Below are 26,639 nucleotides of genomic sequence, written 5' to 3'. Positions count from 1 at the left end.
TAAATAATCTCGCTTTGCTATTTCCTGCTCCGGTAACCTTGTCTGTCCCACGTACAGTTCTTTTTTTTAACTAATTAAACTAGTTAAATGCATGTTCTACAATGTTTTTTATATATACATGTATGGATATATGTAGTAGAACTGCTAAACCAAGGTAGTTAGCATAGTCATTATCTCTTATCCTTATTTGTGTGTGTGTGTGTGTGTGTGTGTGTGTGTGTGTGAACATTTAAGATCTGGTCACTTAGCAGTATTCTAAGAGAAATAAATTAATGGAGCAATGAAAGCCGTGGTGTTGCCCAATAGGCTACTGAATTCGTATCTCCAGTTTTTACTGAACTTGGGTTTCGCAGTCCTCATTCCATCTCCAGCCCTTGGGAGCAGCCCCTCACTGGGCTGTCTGCCTGGGAGTCCTGCCTTTGTAGCCTCCCAGATGGAAGCACGAAAGCACAGCTTCATGTAGTTCCTGATACACCTAGGTCGAGCTCTGTCACCTGCTGTTAGGTTCTGCTGATGTCATCCTGTCTTGTTTGTACTGCCGAGTATGTGTGTGTGTGTGTGTGTGTGTATGTCTGTGTGTCTTGTGCTTTCAGTTGACTGGGGTTGTCACTCCCGGCAACAATGTATTAGTTAGTTATATACAATGTATTAGTTAGTTATATACAACGTATTAGTTAGTTATATACAATGCATTAGTTATAGACTTATTTCTCTGTTGGTGGTTACTTTACCTGGATTTCTGCAGTTTTCTCAGTTCCCTGAGGGATATCACATGGCTAACACCCTTTAGATGTCTAGAAGAGAAGCTCCTGTGGTATACACAGTGACTGCTTATGGCATAGAGTTTAATTCCCTGCTTGAGGAGACCCCTAGAGACTTAAACAGTATGTAGCTTTGACTTACTGAAATATAATGTAAGGACTTTCACCACTTCCTGGACAGAACAGAGTTCCTAGAAGGTTTTAACTCCATTTCCTGCCAATCCCTAGCTTGAAGAATTATTGGCAGGTATTTTAATTTTCGTATATTTGTCCTCAACAGAACACGGGTGTACTTGGATCTACCCATTTACTCGTGCCATTTCTTGCTGATTTCCTGTTTCATATGTCCAGCTCTTGGATATCTATCTTGGATAGGTTATGTGTTACTTGAAGAACTTGCTTTTCTTTGGTGTGAGTCTGCTAATGATGAGTTTTACTGATTTTTGATTTCTGGAAAGTGCCTCCTTTGGTCTCCTTTATAAAGGATAACTTTGCTGAGTGCCGTGGGTCTTAGGCCTGTAGTCGTTGTCTGTCAGTACTTAAAGGTCCCACCACTTTGTGTTCAGGCTTTCCTATTTATTTTGTGTTTCAAAACAAAGTTTCTTGGAACTTTGCAATCCTGCTGTCCTGGAACTCCATAGACTGGGCTGGCCTCAAACTCTCAGAGATCCTCCTGCCTCTGCCTCCTTTATGCCGGGATCATGGGTGTGCACTAGCACACTGGCATTTCCTAATTTTCAGGTCACATCGTACTTCCTTGTGTATCAGTCAGGTTGTCTTTAAATTAAATTTCAAGTATATTAGTTCATATTATGTTGCTGTATTAAAATAATAAGCTGGTGTTTTTTTTTTTTTTTTTTTTTAAAGACGTTTATCCAGATTATGGTCTTAGATGTTAAAAGTCCAAGATTAAATGGTTTTGTACTTTCAGCCTCTAGTAAGGGCCCTCTTGGCTCCTGCATAATATAGCAGATGGCATGACAGAGACAGACAGATAGAAAGCACAGGCCTGTCCTTTTTTTTTAAAAAAAAAAGATTTATTTATTAATTTCATGTATGTGAGTACACTGTTACTCTATTCAGACACATCAGATGGTTGTGAGCCACTGTGTGGTTGCTGGGAATTAGAATCAGGACCTCTGGAAGAGTAATCAGTGCTCCTAACCGCTGAGCCATCTCTCCAGCCCAGGTCTGTCCTTTTTAACAGCTTGCTTGCTTGAGAGCTAACTCAGTTCTTCAGCAGCAGCAGTGTCTTCCAAAGGCCATGCTCCCCACTTGGCTACGGCCCCAGTGGCTTAAAGTTCTGCCATTCAACACCCTACTCTGAGGACCAGGCCTCTGCTCTGTAGACCCTGGGAGGACAAACCACATCAAATCATAGCATCATACTGTGTATGCAAGATGTCTGACTGTGAGCTGGGCCTGGTGGCGAACACCTTTAATTCCCAAGCTGTGGATCTCGGAGCTCAGGACATCCTGGTCTTGGAGTTTTAGGCCAACCTGAATTTTATAGAGGGCACCTGTCTCCAAAGGAAAAAATGAGCCTGAGGTTGGCTTTGACTTTACAATAACTTTCTCTGCCCCCACCTCTCTACTTTGTTGTTGTTGTTGTTGTTACTTTTTTTTAAAAAAAGAATTATTTATATATTTATTTTATGTATATGAGTACACTATTGCTGTCTTCAGACACACCAGAAGAGGGCATCAGATCCCATTACAGATAGTTATGAGCCACCATGTGGTTGCTGGGAATTGAACTCAGGACCTCTGGAAGAGCAGTCAGTGCTCTTAACTACTGAGCCATGTCTCCAGCCCCGCTGTTACTTTTTTTTTTTCTTAGGTTTTGTTCTTCAAAACAAAACAAAAGCATCTGCTTTATTTTTGGGAAGTGTATGTGTGAGTGTGTGCCTGCCGTGGTGTGTATCGGGGGACAATTTGTGTGAGTCGGTTTTCTCCTCTCGCTGTGTGGTTCCAGGGATTGAATTCAAGTTGTCAGGCTTGGTAGCAAGTGCCTTCACTCACTGAGCCAACTAGCCCACCTTTAAAAAAAAAAAGCTGGGCGTGGTGGCGCACGCCTTTAATCCCAGCTCTCGGGAGTCAGAGGCAGGTGGATTTCTGAGTTCCAGGACAGCCAGGGCTACACAGAGAAACCCTGTCTCGAAAAACAAACAAACAAACAAACAAAAAAATGTATACGTATGTACGTGAGCACGTGTGCCGTCCTGCACGAGGAAGTCAGAGGGCACTCTCTGTGTTCATCTGCACCTCCCGCTTGATTGCCATAGTGTCACTGTTTGCAGCTGTGAGTGTCATCAGGCTGGTTGGTCCAGCTTCCCGGGGTTCTCTGTCTCCACTTTCCATAGGAGTGCTGGGATTGCAGGCAGAGATGCCATGTCTGCTGGACCTTACGTGGGTCCAAACTCGGGTCCTCACACTTACAGGACAAGTACTTTACTAGCTGAGCTGTCTACCCAGCCACAGCTTCTTTTAACAGACCAAGGTTGGGATTGTGCAATGGAAGGTAGTTCATTAGCACCAGCTCCCAACACAAAGGTACTCTTAATATGGCCACTGCTGCTTTTTTGCTTTTTGCTTTTTGTTTGTTTTTGAGGCAGGATTTCTCTGTGTAGTCTCGACTCTTCTGGATCTAGTCTAAAGACCAGGACTGGCCTTGAACTCACAGAGATCTGCCTGCCTCGGCCTCTGGAGGGATTAAAGGTGTGTGCCACCACTGCATGGCTGCTGCTGCTGCTACTACTGTTTCCTCTTCTCAGGTTTGTTTGCTTGCTTGCTTGCTTGTTTATTGTGTATGTGAATGGGTGTTTTGCCTGCATGGATGTCTATGTACCACATATGGGCCTGGTGCTCATGGAGGCTGGAAGAGAGGGTATCAGTTCCCTTGGGACCGGAGTTACAGTTAGTTGGGAGTCACCCTCTGGGTGCTGGGAATTGAACCTGGATCCACTGGAAGAGCAGCCAGTTCTCTTAACTGCTGAGCCACCTCTTTAGACCCGTTATTGTTTTTTTTGTTTGTTTTTGTTTGTTTGTCTGTTTGTTTTTTCTCTTCAAGATACTAGATCTTGAAAGTAGATAAATAACCGCAGCACTTGTGTGTTCGTGTATATGTGTGCACATGTGTGCAGATGTGCGTGCTTGTGTGTGTGTGTGTGTGTGTGCGCGCCTGTGATGGCCAGAAGAGAATGTTAGATGTCTTTCTCAGTTATGTTCCACCAGCGTTTTTCAGATGGGATCTCTCACAGAACCCATCTCTCAATGCTTCAGTCACAGACTGGCTGGTGAGCGGGCCCCAGGGATCCCCCAGCCGCCACCTCCCTAGCCTTGAGATTACAGATGTTTGCCACCACATCTGGCTTTTCTATGTGGATTCTGGGGATCCAAACTCATGTCCTGATGTTTTCCTGTCAACACTTCTGCCACCAAGCTGTTCCCAGCTAAGCCATGCTTGCTTTTTGTGTAAAATCTTTTTTTCTCTTCAATAGTGCTCAATTAACACGTTCGCACCCAGGACGTTAATTTAAAGCCGTCTCTAACATCTTCCTGCCATCTAGAAGAATTCATCTTTATATGCCATTTTATTTGCTAGATCTGAAGCCATGACTTCATGGCCACTTGTTAAAATTGACCTGAAAAGCCAGTGGGTGTGCCTGTCTGTGTGTGTCTGTGTGCCTGTGTCTCTTCGAGTCTTCCCAAGAGCGTTTCTCTTGACTTCTGCTGGGCAGCAAAGGGCTCTAGCAATCCTGAGTCACTTTTACTTAATCAGAAACAGATGAGGTGATTTAAGCATTCTTCCATGTAAGGACAAGCCTGTTTGCCACTTGCTGTTATTCTGAGCCACAGCTTTTATTCTGGTAGTTTTTGGAGCTGTCAAACTCTGCCTAGCCCTCATGCTGCGCCCCCCCCCCCCCCCAGTTGCTTCTCCAAGTAATAACGTTCACCTGCAGGCACAAGGCAGCTAAGAGGCTGGGCTTGCCCGTTTGACCCCACATCCACCTCAGGTCTTGGGTCTTTAATTCTTTGTCAAGCTGTTTGTTCTGATATCTCCGGGAATGTTTTTTTCCATTCAGTTCAGATTTCCTGTTTATTCTGTTGAAGAGCTGGCCTGCATGCTTGTTCTCTATAATAGGAAAGAGACAGGGCCTTTAAGATCATTGTGAGGTAATTGACTCAAGCTCATCGGATCTCTGAGGTCTTCTCTGTGGTGGGGAAAGTACGTTGGAGGCTGGAAGTTGAGGCCTGGTAGCTTGTCTTGACAGAGGGTAGGAAGGAGCCAGAGAAACTAGTCGGTGTCTCCATTTCATACCTGAGGAAACGGGTCCAGAAAAGGCAAGAGACTGCATTAGCCTGCTTCTCCTCACTCTAACAAAACACCCGAGGCAGGCTAACATAATGAAGAGGTTAGCTCATTCTAGAGAAACAAGGTCCAGGGGCCTTTTCTGGGGGCAATCAACCTGCAGGCAGACAGGCAGAGTTCCAAGATCATTGCAGTGCTTCATAGGGGAAAAAGATAGGGAACACACGTGTCTGTCATCTGTGTGTCTCTGTCTGTATTCTTCTGGTCCACACAGGACTGGACAATGGTGGCTCCACTCTGATGACCTTACGTAACGCCAATAAATCACCTGCTTGCCTCTAAATACCACCCAGACTTCAGTCTCCGCCTTCTTCCTACTGTTAACGTCAGGCTTTGAGGATTAAACCCCCATGACTGTGAACTTGGGGTGCAAATGATATTCAACTGTAGCACTGGGGGGCTCTGTAGCTTAATAAATGGTAGGGCACTTGCCTAACATGTGCTGGTCTCAGGTTCTGTTCCCATCACCAAACCGCAAATCGCCACAAGCCTTAGACTTACCTGAGGTCAGATGGCCAGCTAATGGCAGAGCTGACCCTAGATCACATCTTCTGAGTCATTGCCTTTGAGGAGTTTGGCTATACCAGAGGGCTCCGAGATTACTGAGAGATCCTGCAGGAGAGTTAGCCCCAAACTGTCTGCTTTCTGGGGTCTTGTTCTGTGGCTTGATATGGGGGGGGTGTTGTTATATTTTGTTATTTGTTTATTTAGTATGTTTCTTTGTATTGTAGACATTTCCAATCATTCATAAAAACAGAGAAGGGTCTCGTGACTGAATGCATAGTTGTCCCCCAGGTCTCATAATTCTATCAGAATACAGCCAATCTTGCTTTATCTGTACTCTCATGACCCTGAATCATTCTGAGGCGCATTTCATATTGTAACATTTCATTCATAAATATGTTTGGCTTGCATCAGAATACATACATATGGTCTATTTGCATGCCTACCTGCCTGCCTGCCCTGCCTTCCTTCCCTCCCTCCTTCCTTCCCTCCCTCCTTCCTTTCTTCCCTGTCTCCAACCACCCCCCCCCCACTCCTTTCTTTTAAAAATAGTCTCAATAGCATTGTCACAACTTGAAGGTCAAAAATACTCCGAACAGTTTAAATCTCTTACCTGTAAATAGTTGGAGCTGGTTTTGTATAGGATTGTCTGGCACAGCGGGGGAGGCCTTTAGCTCCAGATGTAGTTAGTTTTCTGTTGCTGTGATAAATGCTAAAACCAAAAGCAACCCGTGGCGGAGGGAAGAGTTTATTTTATCCTGTAGTTTACAGTCGGACATGAGGGAAGTCAGCACAGGAACGCAGGCAGGAACCTGGAGGCAGGAGCTGATGCAGAGGTCATGGAGGGATGCTGCTCACTGCCTTGGTCATCATGACTCACTCAGCTGCCTTCCTAGAGAACCCAGGACCACCTGCCCAGGGGCGAGATTGCCCACAGAGGCCTGGGCCTCCTCCATCAATTAGAAGTTGAGGAGATTCTCCCATAGACTTGTCCTCAGGCCTATCTAATGGAGGCAGTTTCTGAACTGAGAGCCCCTCCTCCTTGCTCTGTTTGGTTGATGTCAAACTGACAAACGCAAGCAGCATGGCTCCTCTGCAGTTTCCTCCTGTGTAGCCATTACTGTTCCCCTACCGGCAGAGGGATGAACATTCTCCGTTTGTCCTAATTCGTAGAAGGAGCATGAGAACACACAGAAAGAAAAGGTCATGCCCGGGCCTCAGCAGGAGAGCCCCCCTTGGCTGGAATGAGCTTGAAGGAGCTGGATCCTTGAAGCGGGGAGAGCCTGCAGCACTCGAGCCAACTTGACCGACCTTTGTTTACTATGTGACCAGAGATGCCGTAGTTGCTGCTTCCCCTTGGAGAGTGTTAGCGTGGACTAAGAAAGGCTCTCTCTTGATGGCCCTGCTTTCTGTTCAGTAGACGCTCATAAGGCATACCATATAGAAGGGCAAGCTAGGAAGGCCAGCCTCTGACAACATGGGTGAGCTACCTTCTGATAGTAGCAGATCTTCTGACTGTCACGCCTTAGCTGAGGTTTTGGCACAAAACTCGGGCTTCTCTCCCATACAGACTCTGGACATCAGTAGTGACAGAACTGTTATTGCAACCACACAATATTGATTTCCATATATCCACTCATATCGCTACATAGGAGGCTGGGCCGCCTGTGCTCTGCTGCCCTCTCTAGGCCGAGGATCTGAACGCCAGGGTAGAGGGAGAAGTGCTGTGGGTCGGGGATTTTGCTCAGTAGGGTAGTGTTTGCCCAGCATACGCAAGGCCAAGGATTTGATCTCCACCCACAAAAAACAAATGTGCTTATTCATTTCCACATACTGACTGGTTGGTTTAATCTTCATAGCTCCCAGGTCTGGTAGGCATTTCCTGTTCTAGTCTCACATTAAAGGTGAGGATGGCCGGGCGTGGTGGCACACGCCTTTAATCCCATCACTCGGGAGGCAGAGGCAGGCGGATTTATTTCTGAGTTCGAGGCCAGTCTGGTCTACAAAGTGAGTTCCAGGACAGCCAGGACTACACAGAGAAACCCTGTCTCAGAAAAAAAAAAAAAAAAAAAGTGAGGAGATATCTCCGTGGTTAAGAGCACTGACTGCTGTTCCAGAGGTCCTGAGTTCAAATCCCAGCAGCCACATGGTGGCTCACAAACCATCTGTAATGGGCATCCGATGCCACCTTCTGGTGTGTCTGAAGACAGTGACAGTGTACCACATATGTGAAATGAATAGATAAATCTTTTTAAAAAGAAAAGAGAGAAAAGTAAAAGTAGGACAGACAGCTTCCTCAACCTAAACCCCTCACCGTGGCCTCCTGGGAGGTTTGCTAGCCTGTGACTGTCTGGTGGGGCAATAAGCCGAGCTTCGAAGCTTTCTCCGTCTTCCAAGACGACAGGTTTCTGGGGCCACAAGAGGCCGAGCCTCTTCATTTTGTTTTCTTCTCCAGGCTGAAGACCTGAACGTCAAGTTGGAAGGGGAGCCTTCCATGCGGAAACCAAAGCAGCGGCCGCGGCCGGAGCCCCTCATCATCCCCACCAAGGCGGGCACTTTCATCGCCCCTCCTGTCTACTCCAACATCACCCCTTACCAGAGCCACCTGCGCTCTCCCGTGCGCCTTGCTGACCACCCCTCTGAGCGGAGCTTTGAGCCCCCCCCTTACACACCACCCCCCATTCTCAGCCCCGTCCGGGAAGGCTCTGGCCTCTACTTCAATGCCATCATATCAACCAGCAACATCCCGGCCCCTCCTCCTATCACGCCAAAGAGTGCCCATCGAACCCTGCTCCGCTCTAGTAAGTGACCCTGGTGGCTGTGGTGGCGGGTTATAGGGGACTGGGGGCTGGAGGACGACCTCTGCTATCTCCCCCTGGAGTGGAGTGGAGTGATGCTGGTTGGTCCTCCTGTTTGGATTCTCATCCTCTGTCCACCCTTTACTGTCAGACCTGCAAGTCCAACTGCTCAGACCCCAGTTCGTTCAATATTCAGCAAGGATCAGGATTTGATTAGTCATGCTTGGCTGCTGATACTCAGCTGATCCACAAACAGCAGTTCCTTACGATTCAATCTAATAGCTCCCTCCTCAGGCTGTGGTGGGGATCAGTTACATTAGCATTATTCATAGTAGGTGGCTGACCTGGTCTCCTGGGCTTGTTGATACGTTTTGGTCAAGAACAGGCCCTGGTGTTGTGAGGCTTAAAAATGTCCATTTTGCAAAGGGGTTCTTTCCTTTTGGAAAGTGGGATCACCTGACCCCTTACAGCAGACCGGCGCAGGTGCAGTCTTCTCCCAGTTAACCTCTGACCCCAGATACCACCCATGGTGTAGTTCTCTGGTGCCTCCTGGTGTCTGTGGATGGAAATTGCCTGGTGTTGGCAAGCACAGGTTTTGCTTACCTGGGAAGAAGTTTCTTTCTCTGGCTTGGTTTGGGTTGGAAATCACAGAGCAGAGCCAACAAGGTATCAGTCAGTGTGGCCAGCAAGTGTTTACTGAGCATTGTGTGTAAAACCTCACACTGGATCCTGTGCAGGCTCCAAGAATGTATGGGTACCATTATCTAGTCTAAAGAAAGTGCACGGTGGGATCATTGGGGAATTGACAAGAAAGCTTGGGAGACAGAAAAAGCAGAGGCTCCTAGCAGTGTGGGACCAGCAGGCAGTGAATGAGGCCGACACCAAGTTTCTAACCTGTGTGGCAGCCTCCTGGATAGATAAGGGAAGAATTTGGGAGAGGGTGGAGCCATAGCTGAGCTCGAACTGCAGAGTGGGAGGGGCAGGCACTGAAGGCGTGGAGTGGGGCTGAGCGGGGGAGTGAGGGCCGTGAGGTTGGGGTGAGAGCCTGGGTCATGGGGTGGGAGCACAGGGAACTGCCTGAAACAGCCGAGGGGGGGCAGACTTTGTCTCACTCACGTTGCAGGGGGCAGCAGCAGAGGTTTTGTGTGTTGTTTTGTTGTGATTAAGGGAGTGTTTTCATCCAGTCAGGCTTTAAGATTAACTTGGAGAAAGGTGAGGCCCCTCCCCCTCCCCCTCAAAAAAAAAAATCCAGAGAGAAGATGAAAAGATAATTATAAAGAGGCCTTTGACATCTCCCTGGTATGCTTCGTCCCGGCCTCTTTGATAGAACAAAACAAAAGTAAAACATAGCTCTATACTGCAGCGTGTGCAGAGAGAGCTCCTGGAAGCTGGGGCTGGGCTTCTGGGGGTTGTGCTGATAGCTGATAGTTGTGGAGTGCCAGGCTCTTTTTTAACTCACACATCTCATTACCTACAGGAGACAGAAAGAACGAACCCCTTTTGCAGATGTGAAAACTGAGGCACTCACATGTTTAATACGGGGCCGGAGTTGCACAGTCGTCAGATTGCAGAGCAAGGACAGAGGGTGCCTGGGTTCCGAGTGTACTCAATGAGTCACCGCTGTGACTCTTGCATGCAGGACAGCAGTCTAGGACAGGAGTGTTTTCCTGAAGGGAGGAAGAGGCCATTTACCAATTTGTTCTTTGCTCGTAGATAGCTCTGAAGTCACCCCGCCTGTCCTCTCTGTGATGGGGGAGGCCACCCCTGTGAGCATCGAACCGTAAGTGCAGCCCCTGCCCCAGGCCCATGATGTGTGGGTGCCCAGGTGGGCCCAATGCATTGCAGATTAGCACTGGGTTCCCTGAGCAAGGGGAGGGTTCTGTGGGGCCTTCTTAGAGCCAGACTCTCTGAGCTTCTGTAGTCTATCCTGGCCTCTCTTGTCTTCTGCCAGCTTTTGTGTGGACGTTGCAGAGAGAGGGAAGGGAAGGAACAAGTTGGCTCGAATTTGTCATGAGGGAGAGCTGGGCGGGAGGGTCCAAGAGTCTCTCCTGATCTGTCAAGTATGGAGTCATGCCCCAGGCCAGGCTGTCTTCACTGTCTCCCAGAAGCTACATTCCCTACACCCAACTATGGCTTTACTGCACTCCGCATCTGCCAGCTGTACCGTTTTCTTCCCATCCTTGGGAGAAAATCAGGTTCTCACAGTGTGAGGCCTTACTCCCTGCCCTTCTACCCCTGCAGACGAATCAACGTCGGGACCCGGTTCCAGGCAGAAATCCCCATGATGAGAGACCGAGCGCTGGCAGCTTTTGACCCCCATAAGGCTGACTTGGTGTGGCAGCCATGGGAACATCTTGAGAGCAGCTGGGAGAAGCAGAGACAAGGTAAGGAGAGATCTCCAGGGAGCAAGGCATGGCGGGCTGGTGGGCAGATGGGTGGGCTGGGTCCTGCAGGAGCCAGCCCTAACTTGATTTCCTGTTCTCCCAATGCTTCTGGTGAGTCCAGTGGATGACCTGCTGACAGCTGCCTGTTCAAGCATTTTCCCTGGGGCCGGCACCAACCAGGAGCTGGCCCTGCACTATCTGCATGAGTCCCGGGGGGACATCCTGGTAAGGAAAATCCTGGCGGGGGGGTCCTTTAAGAAAGCAAGTGCAGGTTTCTCCCTACCTGCTGCCAGAACCAGGCTTGGTGGTATAAAATTTTATTTCCCCTCCCCCAACCCCTACCCCTAAATCATGGCTGTCTGCCTTGCCTTGGCCTCCTCAGTATGGGGATGACGTGGTGTGGTGATTCGAGGCAGTTACAGCGGGGGGTGTCTGAGCAAGGAAGAGGCTATTGGAGTTTGGCCTAAGGGAACTCTAGTCTCAAACCCTGGCTGGGTGTGCAAGGCCCTACTGTTGAGTCCGTTCCCTGATTCTACATTAGTAGATCCCCCCACTCTCAGACAGGATTGCCACCGAGGGCAATGATGGCTGTGGTTTCCTTAAAGTACGCCTGCAATGGTCTTACGACCCGAGTCTTCAGCACCCCACTTCCTGTGATTTTTACCATACTCCCATGTGCCCTGTCTCTCAGCACTTAGGCCAGGCAAGAGTAAGTGACTACTCTACCCAGCCACTGGAGGAGGCTCTCCACATGTTCCCTAGCCTGGGTCACTCATGTCATGCGAATCTTCCAGCTTCCTGACTGCCCTTTCTTCCCCTCCAGGAGGCGCTGAATAAGCTGCTACTGAGGAAGCCCCTGCGGCCTCACAATCACCCACTGGCGACATATCACTACACAGGTAGGCCTGACTGGGTGGTCACGGGGCCCAGAGCCTCAAAGCTCTCCAGCATCCATGGGTTCCTGCTCAGGGCTGAGACACAGCCCTGAATGAGAGTTGGGACAGGCAGTCAGCCAACAGTCAGAGCAAGGAAACTAATATCAATGTCACTCTCTTGGGGCTCCCATGCCCTTGAGGGGAAGCCTGAAGTGGGTAGGCAACTGAGGCCAAAAAGAAAAGAAAAAAAAAAAAAAACCCTAGTCACCAGGTACAGAGGTCAAAGGTCAAACCTAGGATGTGCGATCCAAACTGATGTCAGGTACCTGGAACTTACCCTTACAGCGCTTGTCTTATTCTGGACGCTGTACTGTAAGAGAGGCATGAACACAGTCACGTGATCCCAGAAGCCTCGATTAGGTTCCCTTTTGTCTGTACCAGGCAGAGCCAGCCCCGAAAGGTTGTTTCCACCTTACAGCCTTTAGTCTTTCTCAGGCCTGGAAAGGCAGGGTTCCGATGGTCGTTCACACCTGACAAGCAGGGAGAGGGAGGCTTCAGGAAGCCGGGAGTACGGAACCAAAGCAGACTCACGCCTTGCAGGGCGGATGCTCATGTTCCTGCCCGAGTCACAACCTGGCCCCCTCTTTGCCCTGCAGGCTCTGACCAGTGGAAGACGGCTGAGAGGAAGCTGTTCAACAAGGGCATTGCCATCTATAAGAAAGATTTCTTCCTGGTGCAGAAGCTGGTGAGCAGGGGCGAGTGAGGGGGGCTCCTGTGGTCACTCGGCAAGTGGCCAGATATGGCAGGGTGTTCGTCGAGTGTGCCTGAGTTCGGCCCCTATCACTGTGGCTAGGTCACTGCTCTTAAGTAGCTTCAGAGGCAGTTTGAAAAACCACAGCTCCACAGAGGATCCTCCACTGACTTCTGAGCTCTCGGGACTTTAAGCCTAGATAAGGCTGAACCTAGCAGGCAAGTAGAGGAGGCAAGAGAAAACAGGCCTTATATGGGAGTGTATTGGCCAAACCAAACCCAGTGGTCCCTTAGACTCTGAAATAGGAGAGCTGGATGCCAGCGTTGAGGAGGACCATGGAGATGATCTGTGCTCTAGTATCACACATCACATCACTTATTCTGCACACATGGAAAGACAGAAATTAGGAAGGGGTGTGTGGGGGGGGGGTCACCTTAGGATGTACAGGCCTTTGGTGGCAGTTAGCAAGGTAAGGGCCTTCTGCTTCCTCTTTAGGCTGTCCCCAAATCCTCCTGGACATGAAGACACTGTGACACTTCTCTCTCTTACTTTGCACTGCTCCCTGGAGAGAATTGGATCCATTCCCCTGATTGATGAAGGGGGGGCAGGGGGGAGCGGGGATGCACTGCTGTATTGGGGCTGTAATTGGGGCTGGCTTTGGATGTGGAAGGTGTCCAGATACTTTGAAGTTTTCAAATGTATAGAAAATGGAGAAGAGTAATTCCATGACCACCCATTAATTAATGCCTTTCTGGGGTTTACCATTTGTCTTGTTTTTGTTTCTTTCTCTCTCTGCATCTAAACACAGACCCAGGAAATACACAGAGCTATCTCCTCTAGCCCCCCCCCCCCCCTTTCTGTTTCACCAAATCGTTTAAAGTAAGCTATAGCTGAGCCTGGATGTATAAGCCTGCAATCATGGCTATTTGGGGAGGAGGGTGGGTGAGGTAGGAAGATTACAAGTTCAAACCTGGGCTACTAAAAAAAAAATGAGTTCAAGGTCAGCCTAGATAACTTAGTGAGACTCTCAAAATTTAAAATGGGGGTGGGTAGGATTGGAAGTACTATTTAATGGTAGAGCATTCGCCTAGCCATGTTCAGACCATATGTTCAGTGCCTAGCACAGGGCCAGAGGATTATTTTCAATTAAAACTTCCCTGAGCATTGGCAAGCAATTTAAAGGCACAGTGAGAGGCCCGTGGAGATGGCCTAGTGGTTCAGACATCACATTACTTAATGCATACATTGAAAAGCAAAAATTAGAATGATGTGCCCTCTTTCTTTCACCTGGGGACCCCGGGAGGAGCCAGGTGAACTTGCAAGAAGTTAGAGGGATAAGAACGAGTTCACTTACACTGCTAGTTACAGATTCTGACCCAGCCGGGCCTCCTGAGCCCCTCCTGGCCCAGTGCAGCCTCTTGTACTGGGACTCTCGCAGGTCACGGCCCTCTAATATCGAGTCCACAGTCAAGTCTACCCAGAACTTCTGGGCCTTCACTGAAGTGCTGCAGAAGCCTCCGTTAATTGCATTGGTCAGAGATTCATTGTGGAGTAGGCACTGAGAATTGGGGTTTGGGATTTAGTCTTTTGCCTAAGGCTTAAAGGGAACGTGAAGAGATGAGAAAGGTGAGCCACATGGGCTCCCCCTGACCTCCATGCGGCTTTAATTCAGATCCAGACCAAGACTGTGGCCCAGTGCGTGGAATTCTACTACACCTACAAGAAACAGGTGAAAATCGGCCGCAACGGGACGCTCACCTTCGGCGACCTGGATATCGGTGACGAGAAGTCAGGCCAAGAGGAGGTTGAGGTGGACGTTAAGGTGAGTCCTTCCCCGGCTCTGCTGCATCACTCTGGGTAACACCTTAGGCCAGGACCTAACTGGAGGCCTGAGGACTCTCCTGGGGTTTATACAGGGCTGACAGAGGAGGAGAGCAGGTCCCTGGCAGCTCCCGGGAGCTGGTGCCCCAGGCCCTGGCCCTTTTGAGCTCTCTCCGGTATCGACTGTCGCGGTCGCAGTGATGGTGCTGATGCTGAACACTGGAGAGTCGGCGGCACAGCTTTGGCTTACTGCCTCTTCTGAGCAGACCACCAAGGTCACTTCTGGGCTCCAGCTCTTCTTGTACCACCTTTATGATTTCTGCTTTGTCTGTGCGTTAACACACACCACAATTACTGTTTCTGTCACGTCTCACACAACTTTTTTTTTAAAAGATTTATTTATTTATTTATTTTATGTATTCATATATCTGTACACTGTAGCTGTACAGATGGTTGTGAGCCACCATGTGGTTGCTGAGATTTGAACTTAGGACCTTCAGAAGAGCAGTCAGTGCTCTTAACCGCTGAGCCATCTCTCCAGCCCCCCACACAACTTTTATTATTAATTTTTTTTTTGAGTCAGCCCACTCTTTTTCTCAAAAGGGAAGCTTTATATTACAATCATAAATAGAAACCAGTATTGTTGCCTATAAATAGAAGGTACTGGGAAAAATAAGTCCACATGAAAACCAAACCCTGTCACTAAATGCCAGCTACACGCTGCAGTTGCTTGCCAGGCCTCTGAGACAGGGCTGGCTTCTCATTTAGGCAGATTATCAAGTCTAGGGAAGAGGCACATTAACACCAACCCTGACGTGGTCTTTGAGAGACACTGTGATTTAATTTTGTGCCCAGAAATCCTCTTGACCTTGTCTCTAGGTTACAAGGCAAGATTTGGTGGTGTTCTGCTTTGAGATGAGGGAGTATTTTGGTCCCCATATTATAGATGGGGAATGGAGATAAAGTATCACAGACAGTTAAATTGGAGCTCAGAGCTACTGCCTGGCACACGAGGTCACTGTGTCCAAAGGGTGCTCAAAAGATTCTGGGCATCTCTCCAGGAGGCCAGGTGGTTTGTGGATCCTGGCAAGTTCCCTCCATATCCCTGGCTCAGTCTCACCCAGAGGGCACCCAGGGTCAAGACTATCATCCTCTTTCCGGGCCAACTGGCCATAGGGAAGCTGTGACTTATGACAGAGTCTCAGTACAAGAGGCTGGACTGGGCCAAGACAGGACTGCAGACCCCGCAGGTGCTTCAGAGCCTTGGGTGGATCAGAGTCTGCACTCTGGAATGACTGGGTTCATTCTTGTCCCCCATAGACTTCTCAGAAGTTCCCAAGGGTGCCTCCTCCCAGAAGAGAGTCCCCAAGTGAAGAGAGGCTGGAGCCTAAGAGAGAAGTGACAGAACCCAGGAAGGAGGGGGAGGAGGAGGTGCCAGACACCCAGGAGAAGGGAGAGCAGGAGGAGGGGCGTGAGCGCTGCCGGCGGGCCGCTGCCGTCAAAGCTACACAGACACTACAGGCCAATGAGGCGGTAAGTGACCTCCACCTTTATTCCCTGAGGGCAGGGCAGGAAGGCTGAGCGAGGCCTGAGGTGTGGGTGGGAGGACAGCAAGACTTTGGTGACCCTCATGGTTATAGACCAGGTCCTTTATGCCCTTAACTTCCTTGGGTCTCAACCCTGTGTGGTTGAGGACGGACTATGATGAAGCTCACTTTACAGCTAAGCAAACTGGGGTTGAAGGTGATGTAGCTTGTGGACAGCCTGATTCAGACTGTGGTTTATCTTTCCAATACAAAAAGTATAATTGTATGTAATTATATGTATATACATGTATGTATATGCATGCATATTATATGTATGTATATATACACACATGCATGCACATACTATGTAAGTGTTTCTGTGTCTGAGATTCAGAGGAAACAGGCCTTGTGAAAACCCAGTAGTTGTGCGGTAGGGGAAGCACTCATAAGCTGCAGCTCACTCATGGCTCCCCTAGAACATGAGCCTGGCAAGACTGTCTGGAGTAGGGCTGGAGAGATGGCTCAGCGGGTAAGAGCACTAACTGCTCTTCTGAAGGTCCTGAGTTCAAATCCCAGCAGCCACACAGTGGCTCACAACCACCTGTAACCACCTGATGCCCTTTTCTGGTGTGTCTGAAGTCAGTTACAGTGTACTTATAATAAATAAATACAGTGTTTAATGATAAATCTTTTTTTAAAATGGCCCTGTGGCCGGGTGGTGGTGGCGCACACCTTTAATCTCAGCACTTGGGAGGCAGAGGCAGGCGGATTTCTGAGTTCAAGGCCAGCCTGGTCTACAGAGTGAGTTCCAGGACAGCCAAGGCTACACAGAGAAACCCTGTCTCAAAAAACCAAAAAGGAACCATTAAAAATCAACATATTTTCCAGCCTGGTCTACAAAGTGAGTCCCAGGACAGCCAGGGCTAAACAGAGAAACCCTGTCTCAAAAAACCAAAAAAAAAAAAAAAAAAAAAAGGTGGGTGGGTGGGGCCCTGTATGTTCTCTGTTTCATGTCTGCTATCTCACTGATTCCTCATAGTAACTGCACAACGCTAACTCCCACTGAGAGCATGAGGGAAATCAGGGGCAGAGATGCCATTGGACCTGGCTCTAGGTACAGCCCAGGTCTTTGTGGTCTGCCCGTTCATAGACTAAGCATGGCATCTCATTTTAGCTTCCCAGGGAAAATTCTCCAGGAAGTCGCAGAGATGGGGAAGTGTGCACACTCTCCCTGCAGGACTCCTGTCAGCCAGACACACCTGTGTGCCTCCTGCTGGGCTGCCAGCCTGCCAGGAGTGTGCAGTGTCTGCTGTCCGAGGGGTGACAGAGGGCACGTTTATCGCTTCTGATGGCCATTTGGGGTTCCTGGCCTGAGATGAATGCAGGCCTTTAAACGTCCTTGGGGTGCACACCATGGTTCCTCTGCTCTCTGATACCTGTTCTTTCTCTTCTTTTTCCCCTCCTAGTACTTCCTCAGCAAGTGACTGCCACATCTGTCCCTTTCTGGAGACAGGGCTCCTGTTGGAGGAGCTGACTTCCTATCACCTAACACATTATGTGAACGCATGTCTCTCTGGCATGGCGATATGATTGCACTAAATGTCAAAAAACAAAACAAAAAAAAACCAAAAACCGTGAACACAGAGTCAGTATTGATGCCTATAGCTGCCAGAGTGTGGCACAGAATTACTGTGTCAGCCACTCTGTGATAGTGCCAGCTGCAGAGGCCTCCTGGAAGCAGCCAGCAGGTCCTGTCCCTGACCATTTGGCAGGGATGTGTGACTTTTTAGGGCCCTCTGTTTCTTCAGATGCCAGAACCTCACCTTCACACTTGCCTCTAAGACACGCCCTGTTTGTTGCTTGTCTCCAGGCCAATGACGTTCTCATTCTCCGGAGCCATGAGCCCAACGCCCCGGGGTCTGCAGGTATCCAGACCTCAGAGAAGCCGAGGGAGGGGCCGGGGAAGTCCCGAAGGGCACTGCCTTTCACAGAGAAGAAGAAAAAAGCCGAGGCATTTAATAAAACCCAGAACCAGGAGAACACCTTCCCTTGTAAAAAGTGCGGCAGGTAAGAAGTCCCTTCCTTGTCTTCAGAGGAACCCATTAATGTTAGGGCAGGGACTTTGACGCTGCTGGGGGCGGGGCCCCGGATCTGCTTTTTTTGATCAGCTCAGTGGGTTTCCAGGGTAATGGCGTCATGAGGCAGGCATGATATGAAGGGGCGGGGCGGGAACTTCCCGAGTGGGCGGGGCAAGGGTAGGGGCTAGGTGGACCGGCTGGGGTTTGAGGGAGGAGAGTGGAGGGGTGACTCTCTCATCGGAGCCCTTCCTGCCCGCCGCAGGGTGTTTTACAAGGTGAAGAGCCGCAGTGCTCACATGAAGAGTCACGCAGAGCAAGAGAAGAAGGCCGCAGCTCTGAGGCTGAAGGAGAAGGAGGCTGCAGCGGCCGCCGCACATCAGCAGGCGCTGAGAGAAGAGAGCGGCGAAGGGGAGAAGGGCTGAGGACCCTGCTGGATCCTATTGCCGGGCTCCCCAGCACCCCAGTCCCTGGAACCTCTAGAAGGGGCCAGGAGAGGGTCACTTGGACTTTGCTCTGCAGAACAAACCCGATAATGAAAAATAAACCGGCTCTTTTATTTACAAAGGCCAAGGACAGTGTTAAGGGCTGCAGGATCCAGTTCTCTCAGTATCTGGTTGGTCCCGAGTTCTGCTTTCCCGGAGCCTAGAGAGGCCGGGCCACTTGGAATGGGCTAGAGCTCTACAGCTGCTTCTCTGATCTCTGCTGTTGCATCTGTGCCTCTTTCATCCCAGGTCCTTAGTAAGCCACCACGGCAAGCCAAGCACAAGCTCGCCCCATGGCAGCATTGTTCCTCCTTCCGCAGAGGACCTGGAAGGCTGTGCAGACTTTTATCTAAGCCCCCAGAGGGACTCCTTAGAGAGCGGTGGCCTTAACACCTGTGTTGTCCTTGTGCTGTCATGCTCAGGCCGGAGTTGCTCCAACAATCCCGTCTGGAGGTCCCCACTTCCTTAGGCGTATCTCGGAGGGCTATTTTCAACCCCTTTGCTGCTTGTTAACAGCCCGTCTGGGGCTGTCAAAGTTTTCTCAGAAGTTTGGAGTTCGTGCCCTGCTCTCAGCCTACTACACGGAGAGGAACTGTTCAGAGGCCAGAAGATGCAGAGCTCTGCCCGAGAGATCTTTTGACAAACTCATGACTAGCATTTTATACCTTTGAGTCCCGGAGGCTGCTAAAGGAGCCTCAAGCAGGTCCTAGAGAGGCCTGGCCTGCTCTTTGGTGCCAGCTTCCTTCTTGCCTGTCGAGTTCTCAGTAGCTGCCAGCTGATCCCACCGCACCCCACTCAATGTTGATATTCACAGTCCTCCCTCCCCCCAATACGGCATGCTGGAGTTTGCTGGATTCTTCCCTGGGAGGGTGATGTCTCCTAACTAGATTAGACAGGAGCCTTCATTCTGTGGCTTGTTGTCATTTGGGAACTATTTATTTATTTTTTTTAATATTTAAGTTTTAACATCCTCAGGGACCAGGGGCCTCTTGCTTTCCAGAGGTCCAAGTGCATTTATCCCAAAATAAGGCACCTTTTTGGCATCCCCAAGCCCTCCCCCAGTTCCATGGCCCTGGGGTCCCTTACCTTGTGGCTCTTGGCCGCAGGAATGACAGAAACTGATCGGGCTGGGAAGGCGGGGAGTGTTATCAGTCACAGGAAGCCAGCAGATGTGGGTGAGGTCAAAGGCAGGTCTCTGTCCTGCCTTTTCTGTACTTTCAAATGCTCGAGGGAGTTGGCAAGAGGCCAGAATTCTAGTTTTGGTTATCAGCCTCGATTCTGGCTTGAAGAAACCATATTTGGCTTGGAATTACTGAAGGGTTGGAATGTTCTAGAGTCCCCTTCGCTTTCCAGTTCAGTAGGGGCCTAAAGCCACTTTTCTGATATCATCACTTAATTTTAGTTGTACAAAAGAGAGTCTTAAGTGACCGTGTGTCTGACTGTTTAGAATGTTAGTAAGGAGCGGAAATAGCCTACAGCCCGTTGGGAATTGGAAATAGAGATGGGGTTTTGTTTTGAAGCTGTAGACTATTGGGTATTTCTTACATTCATTTACACATTAGTATGGTTCTATGAGAGAGCTGCGGGTGGAAATAACAAACCTGTCCCCCTAGATACCTAGACAGTTACCTTAACCTTCAGTTTCCCCGGTTTGTTTCCTTCATAGGCTTCTATCAGCTCGAAGTCCCGGGATTACAAAAATGTGGTACCCTCTAGAAGCAGGAGGGCAACAAGTTTAGGATCTCTTCTAAATCACTTCTATAACGCGTGCCTTCACAGCTCAGCCCCAAAGTGCCACTTAGGTTTCCCAAGGTTCTTTTCTATTTAAACCATATCTGGCTCAGGCCCCTTGGTGGACAGGTGATAGCAGCCACATGAGATCCTTCAGCCACATGAGACTCCTCTGCTCAGTGGTACCAACTAATCCTTAGAAATCTTAATTAAAAACAGCAAAAAAGCAAGAACTTTTCTAAGTTCACAGAGACCAGATGACTATAGCCGGGGTGGGGGTGGGGGGATAAAGATGGTACCTTTAGGTAGTGATCCCACCAGACACTGTTTTAGAGGGGCCCATGCTCCAGCGCGCCCGTGTGGAAACTGAACTAGTTCAAAGCGGAGATGCACGTGCGGCCGGAGGCTGGCGCAGGCGCGTCCTTACTGGTGCTTTCTCGTACGAACACACTGGGCTTGGCTTTTGTTGTTCTTTCTATTCAGAGCTCCCTGTTTGACAATAACGTCCCTATACAGTGTCACCCTGCCTGTCCCCCAGCTTCCACCTGCATTCAGAGAAGGCCATGACACTGACCGTGCCTGTGTTCTGGGCCATCTCTGAGGTCTCTTGCCCTCACTGCTGTCCTCCAAGCCTTCAGCAGCCCCCTTAGAGCTAAAGTACCCACCCACCCACCGTCCTTGCCGCCCCACCTCCCACCCCGGCACAGAGGCCCTGTGCTCATGATGTCTAAAGGGATTGCCTATATTTAACTGCCTCAGTCACCCAACCTCTTTCTTCTCATGTGCCAGATGTTAAAGACAGAGGAGGAAGAGTGCAATAGTACTCAAGCCTCAGCTGTTGAAATGTTTTTATTGGGGCTCACTGTTCTGGGTTATTATTTATTACTAGACTGGCAAAGCCTAACCCCTTAGGTTTTTACAGGAAGTATGCATATTTTTATATAAAAACAGTTGTGTCTAACCCACATTTGGCTGTGTTTGTTGCCTCAAAAAAAAAAAAATTGCAGCTGTTAGAACTTTTCCTCATTTGTCTCTTACGTTAAAGGCCTTGCTGGAGAGGATGGAGCACAGAACAGCCTTGACAGTCTGTAATTAGTGTACAAATATTTTAATAGCATAAAGTAAGTATATTCCTTTTATTTTGAAACAAAATGGTCAGACACTGCCTTTCATGTGTTTGTTGCCTGTGGCACTCTTTTTAAAAAAGACTGTTACATATTAAAATAGTGTACATATATATATATATATAAATATAAATATTACCTCTTTGTGTACAGTTGTGATAGACCAGACTGAAAATTTTATTTTTTGTGTGCTTTTTATAAAAAAAAAATTAATACACTAAAGAGAATCTTGCTGTGATTGTAATGTACCTATGTAACTTATTTACTTTTGAATGTTCTGTATCTTAAGACCTTTTATTAAATAAGGTTTTAAAAAAAATTCATTGTTGAATACCACATTCTTATAGGGGTGTTTTTGCCGTCTGGGACTGATAGGCCTTGTTTTGCTTGAAGAGAACTTACCCGCCTTTTCGGGGCCATAAACATTCTGTTTTGCTATCTTGTATACTCAGTAAGGATAAGAAGGCAATATGTTTGCAGTTTGCCTGGCTACAAAGGTAAGTAGTCACGGGGTTTTGTGTACACACACACACACACACACACACACACACACACACACACTTTAAACAAGAAAGCCAAGTCAGACACTCACAGGAACCAGTAGATGGAATTCTCTTTCCTAGTTTTGTGGGGAGGAACCAAGTAGTTGCAGAGTGGGATCAGGTGGTTCCCGGAAGTCAGAGTTAAAGACTGAATTCATAGAATGGATGAGCAATATGAGATAAGTCCGTCGTGGTAGATGCGTATCAATAAAGCCAGCTTAAATCCACGGCAAAATTAAATAAAGCATGCGTAGCAATAGCTAAGAAAGAATCAGGGAAGGCGGGGGGGGGGGTGTAAAAAGAAATGCGCCGTCATAGAATAGACTCCTCAAACCCCTTCTTGGCACCATAGCAACCGCCAGATCCTCTGGAGCCCGCGTATCTCGCGTCGTCATGGACACAGTTGTCACGGTGACACTGGGGGAGACAAGCGGACCGGTTCCGCCCTCCACTGCAGCTGCACGCCGGCCGTTGCGGGAGCGCGCGGACATAAGCGCTAGGCAGAGCTGCCTCCAGCCGAGTTTCTCCCCCATCCCGTGCTTCCTGCCGCTTGGGTTCCCGGTGCTCGGAGTGCCGCCTCTCCCCACGTAGCCAAGCCACGGCCTCGCGTGACCCTCAGCCCGCCGGCGTGCCGGGGAGAGGTGGGAGGAGCTGCCACGCCCCGCGACCGCACCCAGCCATCTCCCGCCCGGAGTCATCAGTCTTGAGCCCACCTTGCTCCCTCTCTTTAAGCGGTGACGCCAGACACAGCTGCAGCCAGTTCAGCCCTCCCTGCCCGGACCAAAGGGGGCGACATTCGAGTGATAGGCGGAGTGTCCCGTGGCTCCCGACCCTGACTTGGGACCCGGAAGGGACAAGAAGGAACTCTGGTGTCTTTTGGTAATTGTGGTTGCCTGAAGCTTGTCGCCCCCTGGCCTACCGGGGGAGGAGAGCATGTTGTATTGTCCTAGGCCCTATAGCCTCGTGAGCCAGTCCAAGCAGTGTCTGTAGAACTGGCACTTTTAATAGTTGGGTGAAATGGCTATGACACTATTGGAAGACTGGTGCAGGGGAATGGATGTGAACTCTCAGAGAGCTCTGTTGGTCTGGGGGATCCCTGTGAACTGTGATGAGACCGAAATTGAAGAGACCCTCCAAGCTGCGATGCCCCAGGTATCCTATCGAGTGCTGGGGAGAATGTTCTGGAGGGAAGAAAATGCTAAAGCAGCCTTGTTAGAGCTCACTGGGGCAGTGGATTACTCCCTGATACCCAGGGAGATGCCAGGCAAAGGAGGGCTCTGGAAAGTGGTGTTTAAACCCCCCACTTCCGACGCAGTTTTTTTGGAAAGGCTGCACCTCTTTCTAGCTAGGGAAGGGTGGACCGTGCAAGATGTTGCTCGTGTGCTTGGGTTTCAGAACCCTGCTCCAGCTCCAGGCCCGGAAATGCCAGCAGAGATGCTCAACTATATTTTGGATAATGTTATTCAACCTCTTGTTGAGTCCATATGGTATAAGAAGCTGACGTTATTCTCCGGGAAGGACATTCCCGGGCCTGGCGAGGAAACCTTTGATTCCTGGCTGGAGCACTCAAATGAAATCATAGAGGAATGGCAGGTGTCGGATATAGAAAAGAGACGGCGGTTGATGGAGAGTTTGAGAGGCCCCGCTGCTGACGTCATCCGCATCCTCAAGACCAACAACGCCGCCATAACGACCGCAGAATGCCTGAAGGCTCTTGAGCAGGTCTTTGGGAGTGTGGAGAGCTCTAGAGATGCACAGGTCAGATTTCTGAACACTTACCAGAACCCAGGAGAAAAGTTATCTTCGTATGTTATCCGTCTGGAGCCTCTGCTGCAAAAGGTAGTAGACAAGGGGGTCATTGATAAAGATAACGTGAACCAGGCTCGCTTGGAGCAGGTCATCGCTGGGGCTAACCACAGTGGGGCCCTCCGAAGGCAGTTGTGGCTGGCCGGGGCTGAGGAAGGGCCTGCACCCAACCTCTTCCAGTTACTGGTGCAGATTCGAGAGGAGGAAGCCAAGAAGGAGGAGGAGGAGGCCGAGGCCGCCCTCTTGCAGCTAGGCCTGGAGGGGCACTTCTGAGTCCTAGGACTGGCCAGGCTGCTTTTGATATACCTGTGACGTTTTAGTAAGCCTGCCACTCAAAGCAAGCACCCAGCCTCCTCCTGGCTTGGTTTTGTTTCCTGAGGGATGGGATGGGGAAGTCAGGCCCGCATATTCCTGTAACATTCACAGAAGTGTGTGATTGTCAGGAGCTGCAACGGTAAAGGTGGTCCTTACTGCCTAAAGTGAATGCTTGATGCCAGCCCTCCTGGCGACATCTCTGACAGCTGTGCACAAACGTGAAGCTGTGACACTTCCTGTCAAGGTGGTTGCGAAGCTGCAGGTTCTGATGCTAACCGCGCACCAGGTTCACAGACTGTACAGTACAAACTCTTGTGTTTGTTACTAACACTGTGGATGGTTTTACTGTAAATTGTTCCCAATTTGTATCGATGGAAAGAATGTGATTCTATTAGAAGATATTACTCATCTTGAAAAATGCGGATTTCTAATTCCTCACGGCTCAACGCTGGAATCAGTTTCCCTGAAAAGGATCCTCGGACTAAAAGTGGCATGTTAGAAAAAACCAGGCCTTTACCGAGCTGCACAATCAGTTCCTCACGGTGGAAGACAGAAGTCCTAGGGGGAGTGGCCGTGGCCAGTCTACACTTCCCCCACTTCAAAGACTAGTCATTTAATAATTGGTCAGCGCTAAGGGTTCTAAGTTTGAAGTTATTGAATAGATGTATACAAATAAAAATTTGAAAATTCTCATTTTTCCTGACACGTATAAAATTTTTCAGTTAATTTAGCTCCGTATATTTTTCTCCTAACAAGGACTTTTGTTCATGTAAAACAAAACAAAACAAAACAAAAATTACCCTCCTTGCTATGAATTTAAGTTGCAGTGTCACCTATACATCTTGGTTGGGTGGTTCCTTGGTTGTTTTGTCACAGTCCCACTCTGTAGCTGAGGCTGGCCTGAAATTCACTCTGTAGCCCAGGCTGACCTCAAACTTGCAGCGGTCCTGGGATTACAGGTTTGAGCCACTACCCCTAGCTATTTCTTGTAGATACTGTCTCACTGTGTAGCATGGGCTACTGCTCTTGAACCTGTGATCCTTCTGCCTACCTCTTGGGGGCTGAGATTCTAGGCAGACACTACTACATCTACCTTTCAGTGAGTTCAATTTCCACATGACTTCCTCAAGGCAAGAGATAACAACCAAAGAGAGATGTTTCTATGAAATCTGATAAAAAAAATTGAATTGGGGCTTAGGTTAGCTAGCAACCTTTCTGTTTTAAAGTCATTGTGTGACTGACAGTGTTTCGGCACAGAAACAATGATCTAGTCCACTTTGTGTGCAAAGTGTTTGTCTCCCAATAGCCATTTTATAAGTTTCAGTGACTGCAGATGCCCACCTCTGAGCTCCCGGGTCAATCTGGAAATGCCCTGAAATTTTCTTTTAGGGTCTGAGACTAGAGCTGGGGTAATAGGCACTGTCAATCTCTGAGGTTTTGCTTCATGGATGCACCAGTGTGAATGGGGCAGGGCAGAGAATGGGGCGGGGCAGGGTGGGGGTGGGGGACAGGACTCTGCCATTCTGCCATTTGTTAATTGTGACTGTTAGCTGGTGGATGCTAATATTCTTATGTGTTGGTCCAGATTTTTCTTTTTAAAATATTGTGTGTATGTATGTTGGTGTATATGTTATGGTATGAATATGGAGGTCAAAGGACAACTTGCAGGAACCCATTTTCTCCTTCTACCACGTAGGTCCCTCAACGTAAGATTTGACTTCCTACACTTTTATACAAGCTCGAATTCCGCTATCCTGAGCTAACCAACCACTCTCACTTAGATATATGTTCTTAAAAACAAGGATGGAGTCTGCATCTTTTATGTTGTCGGCATCCTTGGCTTCACATAGGAACATAGTACTTGCTTTGATTGTGGGCAAAGACATGTGGAGGACACGGGACAACTTGTAGGCATCAGCTCTGTCCTTCCACCAAGTAGTTCTGGGGGGGATCAAGCTCAGGTTGGCAGCTTACGGTGACAGCCTTTACATGCCAAGACACCTCACCAGCCCACCCTGTCCTGCCAATGCCACCTCACCTCGGTGGTTGCTAGATTGCTTTCTTCAGTAGCAATGAGTGAAGCTAAGATCACACGCATGCAGGTCGAGCACTTTACCACTGTACGGCAGGCCTGCCCCTTGTTCTGGTTTGTTGTTTTAGAAGTCTCACATTGTACAAAGGAAGCTGTCCTGCAACTTGCTATGTAGCTGAGGTTGGTTTTGAACTTATAATCTCCTGCCTCATGTTCCCCAGGGCTGGTATTATATAGGCTTGTGCCACCATGTTTAGAATACTTTCTTTATATAGCTGATTGATTGCATCCCATGAGGAAAAGTATTTTACTATTTAATTAAATGTAAGGCCCATACATTCATATGGAATACGAAACATGTGAGCATTCCCCTTTTCCAGTCTCTTTGAGTTGAGTTTCCTCTGTAGCCTAGGCTATTCTTGAACTTGCCTAGCCTCCTGCCTCAGTCTCCTGAGATGCTGACACACATCCTTTGAGCAAGAAAACTGAATTAAAAGTAACTGATTTGATTTGTTTTCTTTCTATAAGCTCAAAAAATTTTAAATTCTGATTTTTTTTTTAGAAAGGTATATTCAAAGACCAGTGAGATCATAGAAACTGCATGGCGGTTTTATTCTGTAACTAAAGTACATTTTGACTGACAGCACAGACTGTACACTGGCAAATGTATGGTGCTCCTGATCCTGTGGGGTTACCCTGTTTCTCAGGGGTCTCTCGGCTAACCTTTACTAGGGATG

General features: G+C 48.8%; 2 protein-coding genes and 2 long non-coding RNA genes across 8 annotated transcripts in view; 2 read left to right on the top strand and 2 right to left on the bottom strand.

Moving 5' to 3' along the window:
• Positions 1–21,526, top strand: part of Mideas (mitotic deacetylase associated SANT domain protein) — a 69,714-nt gene extending 48,188 nt beyond the window's left edge. For all 4 annotated transcript variants that reach the window (NM_001163501.1, NM_001163502.1, XM_030246705.1 and 1 more), the window contains exons 4-13: positions 8,093–8,438; positions 10,149–10,215; positions 10,677–10,819; positions 10,941–11,044; positions 11,643–11,718; positions 12,351–12,439; positions 14,118–14,267; positions 15,587–15,799; positions 17,663–17,859; positions 18,133–21,526. In NM_001163501.1, coding sequence (NP_001156973.1) covers positions 8,093–8,438; positions 10,149–10,215; positions 10,677–10,819; positions 10,941–11,044; positions 11,643–11,718; positions 12,351–12,439; positions 14,118–14,267; positions 15,587–15,799; positions 17,663–17,859; positions 18,133–18,292 — 1,545 coding nt within the window. In that variant the 3' untranslated portion in view covers positions 18,293–21,526. The remainder of the gene's footprint in view (positions 1–8,092; positions 8,439–10,148; positions 10,216–10,676; positions 10,820–10,940; positions 11,045–11,642; positions 11,719–12,350; positions 12,440–14,117; positions 14,268–15,586; positions 15,800–17,662; positions 17,860–18,132) is intronic.
• Gm40475 lies at positions 1,585–7,621 on the bottom strand. Of its 2 annotated transcripts, XR_003950095.1 has the most exons (3): positions 6,251–7,621; positions 5,635–5,797; positions 1,585–5,082 (listed from the first exon to the last, which is right to left on the bottom strand). It is a non-coding gene; the product is annotated as a predicted gene, 40475 (long non-coding RNA). The 2 variants fall into 2 exon arrangements; XR_872872.3 differs by having other exon boundaries at positions 1,585–5,797.
• Gm40476 lies at positions 9,935–12,354 on the bottom strand. The gene is made up of 2 exons (XR_872873.3): positions 12,032–12,354; positions 9,935–10,102 (listed from the first exon to the last, which is right to left on the bottom strand). It is a non-coding gene; the product is annotated as a predicted gene, 40476 (long non-coding RNA).
• Positions 21,527–22,204: 678 nt separating the features above from the next.
• Pnma1 (paraneoplastic antigen MA1) lies at positions 22,205–24,563 on the top strand. Its single transcript, NM_027438.3, has one exon. The coding sequence runs from the start codon at positions 22,767–22,769 to the stop codon at positions 23,826–23,828; it is 1,062 nt and encodes a 353-aa protein (NP_081714.2). The 5' UTR covers positions 22,205–22,766; the 3' UTR covers positions 23,829–24,563.
• The last annotated feature ends 2,076 nt before the right edge of the window (positions 24,564–26,639 follow it).

This window comes from Mus musculus, chromosome 12 (genome assembly GCF_000001635.26).
Source record: "Mus musculus strain C57BL/6J chromosome 12, GRCm38.p6 C57BL/6J".
Taxonomy (NCBI): Eukaryota; Metazoa; Chordata; class Mammalia; order Rodentia; family Muridae; genus Mus; species Mus musculus.
The sequence above is the reverse complement of the archived record's forward strand: the minus strand, read 5'-3'. Positions and strand labels throughout refer to the sequence as shown.